This window comes from Macaca nemestrina, chromosome 1 (genome assembly GCF_043159975.1).
Source record: "Macaca nemestrina isolate mMacNem1 chromosome 1, mMacNem.hap1, whole genome shotgun sequence".
NCBI classification, from domain to species: domain Eukaryota; kingdom Metazoa; phylum Chordata; class Mammalia; order Primates; family Cercopithecidae; genus Macaca; species Macaca nemestrina.
The window spans coordinates 218350680-218359930 of record NC_092125.1 but is presented as its reverse complement, the minus strand read 5'-3'; the positions used below and the strand labels follow the sequence as shown (position 1 = coordinate 218359930).

Genomic DNA, 9251 nt, shown 5'->3' with positions numbered 1-9251 from the left:
CATGGAGAAACCCTGTCTCTATTAAAAATACAAAATTAGCCGGGTGTGGTGGTGCATGCTTGTAATCCCAGCTACTAGGGAGGTTGAGGCAGGAGAATGACTCGAACCTGGGAGGTGGAGGTTTCGGTGAACTGAGATCGTGCCATTGCACTCCAGTCTGGGCAAGAAGAGCAAAACTCCGTCTCAAAATACATCCATCCATACATACATACATACATACATACATACATACATACAATAAAGTGCACTTCTTTTTCTTTTTCTTTCTTTCTTTTTTTTCTTTCTTCTTTTTTTTTTGAGACAGAGTCTCGCTCTGTCACCCAGGCTGGAGTGCAGTGGTGCAAACTCAGCTCACTGCAAGCTCCACCTCCCAGGTTCACACCATTCTCTTACCTCAGCCTCTGGAGTAGCTGGGACGACAGGTGCCCGCCACCTCGCCCAGCTAATTTTTCGTAGTGGAGACGGGGTTTCACCGTGTTAGCAAAGATGATCTTGATCTCCTGACCTTGTGATCCACCCACCTTGGCCTCCCAAAGTGCTGGGATTACAGGCGTGAGCCACCGCGCCCGGCCAAGTGCACTTCTTTTTCAGTAAAAACAGTTGGCTGACTTCAAGGACATGTGAAGTAAGTAGTATTACATATAGTTCCTAGACAGGGGGAAAAAAACAAACTGGTGGAACCCCTGGATAATGACTGAGGTTTGGGAAACTGAGGCTGGATGAGAAGGTTCCAGAGGCCTAACCTAAATCAGGAAGCAGCTGCAGTTGGTAGAAATCGTGTCTGTTTGGTCTGTTTGGTCTGTTTGGTAGGAGGTCTGCCTCCCATTGACCCAACAATAATCCTGTTGACATAACCCTGTTGATCAAAGCGATCCCCTGACTGCTCTGGGCCAGTTCCTTTGGCTTCTGGTGGAACGCACTCAGAGAATCCGGATCCGGTCAGTATAAAAGGTCCGGTCCCACAGTGGGGGAGCCACATCCTGTAAGAGTGGCCGAGGACAGCTCCCCTCCTGCCAGAGCTTAGCAGGCGCCGAAGTAGCCACATGGCCCCCTCAGAAGACCGCAGGGACTGGAGAGCCAACCTCAAAGGCACCATCCGTGAGACAGGCCTGGAGACCAGCTCTGGTAAGAAACATCAGCTGGGGGCCGGGTGTGGTGCTTCATGCCTGTAATCCCAGCACTTTGGGAGGCTGAAGCGGGTGGATCATGAGGTCAGGAGTTCAAGACCAGCTTGGCCAACATAGTGAAACCCCGTCTCTACTAAAAATACAAAAAATGTATGGTGTGGTGGCGGGCTCCTGTAATCCCAGCTACTGGGGAGGCTGAGGCAGGAGAATTGCTTGAACTCGGGAGGCGGAGGTTGCAGTGAGCTGAGATTGCACCACTGCATTCCAGCCTGAGCAACAGTGTGAGACTCCATCTCAAAAAATAAAAAATAAAAAAAAAAGAAAGACCAGCTGGGGGTGGGGGTCCAATGGCAAACATGCTACCTCCCTCGGGTTGCTGGGATTCTCAAGCCAAGGGCGGGCTTGTTTTATTTCCTGTGCTAGCCAACCTACTAGAACATAAGCTTCCTTCTGAGCCCACGTCGTGGTTCACAGCACGTAGCTAAAAGAATGGATGTGTATGTTATTTGGGTAACTCAAAAAGTTCCCTTTTTAAGAGCACAGGCTTTAGATTCAGATACACTTGCTCAGACACCTGCTTCATTGATAAATCTACTGGCTGGTTTGTCCATCCCTTTCCCCTGTGCTGGGCTCTGAGCTGGGGGATTGCCAGGGCAGATGCCACCAGGTACCGATGGGATTCTCTGAGGCTGTGGACAAGATTATGTGGGGAGGGGGAGAGTAGCAAGATGCTCCCTAAGACCCACCAACACTTGTGCAGGCTGAGCCTCAGTTTTCTCGCCTGGAAAGATGGCCAGGGCTTTCCTCTCTTGGGTTGAGGACTGTGCTCTTCATAATGTGGTCCATGGACTAGCAGAATCGGCATCCTCTGGGGGCTTGTTAGAAATTCGAGTCTCAGGCCCCACCCCAGCCCCACTGCACTAGACTCTGCATTTTAACAAGCTCCCCAGGCAACTCGTGGGAACAGCAAAGTTGAAAGGCACTGACATGTTGGACTCTGTGCTCCTGGAAGGCAGATGGATGGATGGTAAGCAGAGACTTGAACTCAGGTCTCTGATGCTGAAATCCATACACTTAAACTCTGACTGTCCTCCTCTGTTGGTGTATCAACCAACTCAGTTAAACCCATCGAATGAATAAACAAATGGGCCCGGCGCAGTGGCTCAAGCCTGTAATCCCAGCACTTTGGGAGGCTGAGACGGGTGGATCGTGAGGTCAGGAGATCGAGACCATCCTGGCTAACACGGTGAAACCTTGTCTCTACTAAAAAATACAAAAAACTAGCTGGGCGAGGTGGCGGGCGCCTGTAGTGCCAGCTACTTGGGAGGCTGAGGCAGGAGAGTGGCATAAACCTGGGAGGCGGAGCTTGCAGTGAGCTGAGATCCGGCCACTGCACTCCAGCCTGGGTGACAGGGCGAGACTCTGTCTCAAAAAAAAAAAAAAAAAAAAGAATAAACAAATGAATTCAGGAAACCATGTCCCGGTCGGGTGCCTGTAATCCCAGGGCTGACTGAGCAGAGGCAGGATTTCTTGAGTCCAGGAGTTTGAGACCAACCTGGGCAACATAGGGAAATCTCATCTCTATAAAAAATTTTAAAATTCACCAGGTGTGGTGGCATGAGCCTGTAGTCCCAGCCACTTAGGGGGCTAAGATGGGAGGATGGGTTGAGCCCCCTGAGGCTGAGGCTGCAGTGAGCCATGATCATGCCACTGCACTCCAGCCTGGGCGACAGAGGGAGACCCTGTCTCGGGGGAAAATCCCTTGCTTGTGCTCACTTTCGGTCTCTTCCTCCCTTCTAGGTGGGAAGCTGGCTGGGCATCAGAAGACTGTCCCCACGGCTCATCTGACTTTTGTTATTGACTGCACCCAGGGGAGGCAGCTCTCCCTGGCAGCAACCGCATCACCACCCCAAGCCCCCAGTCCCAGTCAAGGGCTTGTCACCCCACCAATGAAGACCTACCTTGTGTTCTGTGGAGAAAACTGGCCCCATCTGACTCGGGTGACCCCCATGGGTGGGGGATGCCTTGCCCAGGCCCGGGCCACCCTGCCGCTCTGCAGAGGGGCTGCCACCGCAGCTTCCTTCCCGGTCAGCCCGCTCTGCCCCCAGGAGGTTCCTGAGGCTAAGGAGAAACCTGTGAAGGCGGTGCCTGTGAGGTCTTCGCCTTGGGGAACAGTCAAGGATTCGCTGAAAGCCCTCTCCTCTTGTGTCTGTGGGCAGGCAGATTAGCTGGAAAGGCCAGGCTCTGATGCCCGGAGGCTGCAATTCCCAGGGCCTGGCCCTGCTTCCCCAGATAAGCAGGAGTCTTTTGTGCTCGAGCCAAGGAAAGATCATTAGATCCGCTAAGTGGCATCTGAAACATCCATCGAGTGGCAGAGGCAGGATAAGGCACCCGCACATGAAGAGATTCATTCATTCATAGAGCAAATATTACTGGCACATCTTCTACATGCCAGGCCCTGCAAAGTGCTGGGGAGATACCATGGTTTTCTTGGAGCTGGTATTTTTGGGGTGGAGGGAACCCAAACCGAAAAAATAAATAAAGTAACCCAATAAATAAAGATGATTTTGAACAGTGGCGAATGCTCTGCAGGAACTGAAACAGGATGCTAGGTGGAGAGTGATTGGGGTGGAAACCTTCCCTGATGCAGTGCTTGGGAAGGGCCTCTTTGCACAGGGAAAAAAGTGTGATCTAAAAGATGAGAAGGGGCCAGCCCTGAGAAAATCCACCCTCCCCAGGGTCGCCTGCTGTCATCTTACCCCAGGGCAGGCCAGAGAGGAGGTTAGAATGCCCCAGCATGACGGGGAGGGGCAGCGGGTTTCTTACTGCCATCTTGGCTCAGAGGCGAACGTGTAGGTCACTGCAGAGGCATGCCAGTGGGGGCGGGGAGGCTTAGGGAAGTTGGCTCCCAGGAGACTCCATCCCAGAAGGCCGCCCAGGTGGGACCTGGGGATCTGAGATGGGAAATAAGGGGACCTGGCTTCTCAAAACGGAAGGAGGTGCTCAGAAATAGAGTATCATATTTGAACGAATGAAAATGAGACATATTATTTATTGAGCATCTACTGCATACCAGGCTCATGCTGCCTTCTAAGGATTTAAAAAAAAAAAAAAGGTTAGGGGAGGAGGTTCACCCCTCAGGGTAACTGTGTTCCCTGAGTAGGAGGTGGGGTTACTGGTGTGGCATGAGGGTGTCTATAAGTCTAAGAGATGCACAGCACTGTAAAAAACCCTAAATCAACCTATTTAAGGAAGTCAGTCTCAAGGCTCCCAGATAAAAATCACTGAGTTTTTATGTATTTATTTATTTTAGAGACAGAGTCTCACTCTATCACCCAGGCTGGAGTGCAATGGAAAATTCACAGCTCACTACAGCCTCAAACTCCTGGACTCAAGTGATCCTCCTGCCTCAGCCTCCCGAGTAGCTGAGACTACAGGTGCACCACTCCGTCCAGCTTGACTTCTTTGAGTTTTAGTAGAGAAGAGGTCTCGCTGTGCTGCCCAGGCTGGTCTTGAACTCCTGGCCTCAAGCTATCCTCCCGCTTCAGCTTCCCAAAGTGCTTGGATTACAGGTGTGAGCCACCGTACCCGGTCATTAATTTATTCAATGACTATTTTACTAGGTTCCTACAAATAATACCCACTAACATTTAACATGTATTGACCATTTACTGTGTCACATAAACAACATGGGCACTATATTTGCCACCATTTTATAGGTTAGAGAGCTGAGGCACAGAGAGGTTGAAGAATGGACTCAAAGTTCCATAGACTGGTACCGTTGAGATTAGAACTCAGGCAAGCCTGGTACCCATATTCTTGCTCGTAACTGTGAGGTATATACCCTCTCATCCTGGTAGCGTCTCTTCTAGGCAGAGAGGGCACGCAGAGAATAAATGTAACCCTGGCCTCAAGGAGCTCACAGCCAGGTTGGGGAGGCCGGAAAGAAGGCAGACAATTGTCATAACTTCTGAGAAGTGCAACAGTAAGGGCAACACAGAATGATGCTGGAGGGCAACCACCCCACTCCGGAAAGAAGAGATCAGGGAGGGCTTCCTGTAGGAAGTGATGCCTCAAATGAGATCTGACCAGTGACTAAGCTATATGAAAGGGTGGGGTGGGGAGTGCAAGTGGGGAGTGCTCTGGGCAGAAGGAGCAGTCATTCAGTCTGGCTAGGGTAATCATCATTCATTTATTTATTCACCAAGTATTTATTGGGCACCCACTGAATGCCAGGCTTTGGACTAGGCCATGCGATGGAGCAATGAATAAGACAATGAGGCCCAGCCACGAAAGAGCTTATCCTCTAGTTGGGGGAGACAGGCAATGCACACACACAAAACAAACAGATCAGAAAAGTGGCAGGAGGTCAGGCGCGGTGGCTCATGCCTGTAATCCCAGCACTTTGGGAGGCCGAGGCGGGAGAGGCGGGGGGAGATCACCTGAGGTCAGGAGTTTGAGATCAGCCTGGCCAACTTGGTGAAAATCCATCTCTACTAAAAATACAAAATTTAGCCAGGTGTGGTGGCGGGCACCTATAATCCCAGCTACTTGGGAAGCTGAGGCGAGAGAATTGCTTGAACCTAGAAGGCAGAGGTTGCAGTGAGCCGAGATCTCGCCACTGCACTCCAGCCTGGGTGACAGCAAGAACAAGGCTGTCTCAAAAAAAAAAAGAAAAGAAAAGAAAAAAAGAAAAAAGAAAAAAAAAGTGGCAGAAGCTGCATCAGATGAGGCCTGGCAGGCTGCAACAAGACCTTTAGATCTTAGATCTTATTCCCAGATGGCAGCACTGGAAATTGTAGGCAGACAGTGTCATGGCCAGACGTACCTTTGAAAAGGATCCCTCCCGGCCTTCTGCCTGCAGGGGAGGAGGGACAGGAGGCTGAGTCTTAATCCTGATAAAGGAGAGCAATGGTTTGGACCAGAGAAGAGGATACAGTCCAATCTGGGCGACATATGCCCATTCCACTCTCCTGAAGGCCCCAAGGACAAGGCTGCAGAAGGAGTTTGAGACCTTCAAGGAGAAAGGCGGCCTGTGGCTGCACATCCAGCTTTTCACCAGCAGGTGTCACCCTCTCATCAGACTGGAGGACACTAGGTCCAGGCCTGGACAGGGAAGGTGTGGACCTGCCGGGTCTGGGGCCAAAGCCTTGGGGCCAGCCAACCAGTGGGTCTGTTTTTCAGAAGCCAAACTCATTCTAACCAATACTCCTTTCATCCGGAATAATGAATGTTTATTTTATGCCAGGCACCCAGCAAAGTGACATTTCAGAATTGAACCCTGGGGGTCTTGGTGAGGATTGAGAGGAACCAGGCACTTATACCACTTATCCCTGCTCTGGAAAGGGAGCTGTCATCATTACTATTGATGTCATCAGTTACTATAGCTGTCGTCATTATAGGGCAATTGAATATGCACCCCACATCCCATCAGTTCACCTAATCCCAATCGTGAGGTTGGCACGATTTCTCTTGCCATTTTACAGAGGAAACTGAGGCACAGAGAGGTTGAATACTTTGCCCAAGATCACTAACTGGAAACCAGTAGAGCCCAAATCCAAACCTCAGGCAGTGTGACTGCACACTGCGCCTGCAGTCCCATACTGTGCTGTAAACACACTGGTCACAGCTATTCAATGAGTGAGTGAAAAATGACCCAGCCCGGGACCTGGCAGCGTGTGGGGAGTGTCTGGGGACTGAATGGGTGGTGGGGCCCTCGCTGAGACGGAGCACACAGGTGGAGGAGCCAGTGGGGACATGGGGAGATGACAGGTTCAGGAGGCAGATGTCACATGAGGGACTGTGGGACATGCCGGGGGTGGGGGATGCAGGCAGGTGGCGGCCCATTCCCCATTGGAGCTCTGGTCAGAAGCTGAGGCTGGCAATGGGGCTGCATTGGTATAGAGGTTGGTGATGAAGTTGCTCTGGGAAGGTGAGGTGTAAAACCAGTCATCAGCCCTGTGAGAAACCAACTTACCTGTCCAAACCCAAAGAATGGACTCAGAAGCACGGACAACAGTGGAAGAGAGACTTTTTTTTTTTTTTTTGAGACGGAGTCTCGCTCTGTCGCCCAGGTTGGAGTGCAGTGGCCGGATCTCAGCTCACTGCAAGCTCCGCCTCCCAGGTTTACGCCATTCTCCTGCCTCAACCTCCCGAGTAGCTGGGACTACAGGCACCCGCCACCTCGCCCGGCTAGTTTTTTGTATTTTTTAGTAGAGACGGGGTTTCACGGTGTTAGCCAGGATGGTCTCGATCTCCTGACCTCGTGATCCGCCCGTCTCGGCCTCCCAAAGTGCTGGGATTACAGGCTTGAGCCACCGCGCCCGGCCTGGAAGAGAGACTTTTAATGAAGGTCTTACAAGATCAGGTGTCTGGTGGGCAGGCACACCCAGCACAGTTACAAGCAATTTACCCCCTAGTGCACAGGTCCCTCCCCTGGTTCCTCATAGGCTGAGTACTGTAGGATCACAGTCTTCCTGGATGTCGCTTATTGGTTGTTGGGTAGGAGTTTTAGGTGTTTTCTTTAGGATTTTCTTGTTGCATTTTGTTGCAGCCCACAATGCGTTGCAATTATAGTCAGCTTAGGGCTTTCTCAAGTATTTGACTTAATGACCTAGGTAGTCACGCCAGCTGTTAAGAATAGACAAAACGAGCTATTTTGCAGGCTAGTAAACTTTCATTTTAGACTCAACTTTTTTAGTTTGGGTGAGGGCAACTAAGGGGGCCCCCGACAAGCAGGCACCGGCTATCAAAGCAGGCGCCCAGTATATTCTGTTCTTCTGTAGTTTGCGGGCTCAAACCTATTCAAGCCACTTTGTTTTGGAAATGGACCACTGTATACATTATTTCCTTTAGGCCCAAGGTGACAGAGGTGTGAAAAATTTGGAATAAGCAAAAAAATCACAAAAAATATCCAATACCATCTATGCATTGTCTGATTCTCAAGGGGGTGAGCATTTTTCTTTGCCTTTGAGCTATTTTACAACACTTGTCTATTGTAAGTAGACCATAGAAATGCAACATACTTCTTGTCTACAGACAAGCAGATTCTATCCTGTCCTGTTCAAGTCCAGTAGGCTCTCCTTCCCCACTGTGGAAGAGGTCAGTGTTACCTCTGTGCACATTGATTTCAATATTCCCTGACCTACAGATATCATCTGTTCTTTGCCTTCTTCTTTGAACTGGTTGTAACATCTTACTGGTTCCTTCATTAACCATGAATTAAGTAAAATCATCAGTGAGAATGTAAAATGGTACAACCACTTTGGGAAACAGTCTGGCAGTTCCTCAAACAAACATGGAGCTTTCAGAGGACCCAGCAATTCCGCTCCTGGATATATACTCAAGAGAAGTGAAAACATTCGTCCATGTGAAAATCTGAACAAATGGCCAGGCGTGGTGGCCGGTGTAATCCCAGAACTTTGGGACGCCAAGGTGGGTCAATCACCTGAGGTCAGGAGTTCGAGACCAGCCTTGTCAACATGGTGAAATGCCATTTCTACTAAAAATATAAAATTAGCCAACCGTGGTGGTGCATGCCTGTAATCCCAGCTACTCAGGAGGCTGAGGCAGGAGAATCGTTCGAACCTGGGAGGCAGAGATTGTAGAAAGCTGAGATTGCACTACTGCACTCCAGTCTGGGTGACAAGAGTGAAACTCCATCTCAAAAAGAAAAAAAACAAAATCTGCACGAGTGCACAGAGCAACATTAATCACCAAAACCAAAGGGTGTTCCACCCAAGCATCCATCAGCTGATGAAAAGGTAAGCAAATTGTGGCCTAGCCATACAGCAGAGTATGTTTCAGCCTTAAAGAGAGACAAATTATTGGACCATGCTACAATATAGGTGAATCTCGAAAACATTATGCCAGGTGAAAGATGTCAAATACAATTTTTTTTTTTTTTTTTTTTTTTTTTTGAGACAGGTTCTCACTCTTACCGCCCAGGCTGGAGTATAGTGGTGTGTCCGGAATTCGTGGGTTCTTGGTCTTGCTGACTTCAGGAATGAAGCTGCAGACCCTCGTGGTGAGTATTACAGTTCTTAAAAATGGTGTGTCCAGAGTTTGTTCGTTCAGATGTTCACATGTGTCCGCAGTTTCTTCCTTCTGGTGGGTTCAAGGGGT

General features: G+C 49.8%; 1 protein-coding gene across 1 annotated transcript; it reads left to right on the top strand.

The window, feature by feature from the left end:
* Nucleotides 1-828: 828 nt before the first annotated feature.
* SRAR (steroid receptor associated and regulated protein) lies at nt 829-4133 on the top strand. Its single transcript, XM_071072404.1, has 2 exons — nt 829-1125; nt 2928-4133. Exons 1-2 carry the CDS (start codon nt 1044-1046, stop codon nt 3353-3355), a joined length of 510 nt encoding a protein of 169 aa, XP_070928505.1. The 5' UTR covers nt 829-1043; the 3' UTR covers nt 3356-4133.
* The last annotated feature ends 5118 nt before the right edge of the window (nt 4134-9251 follow it).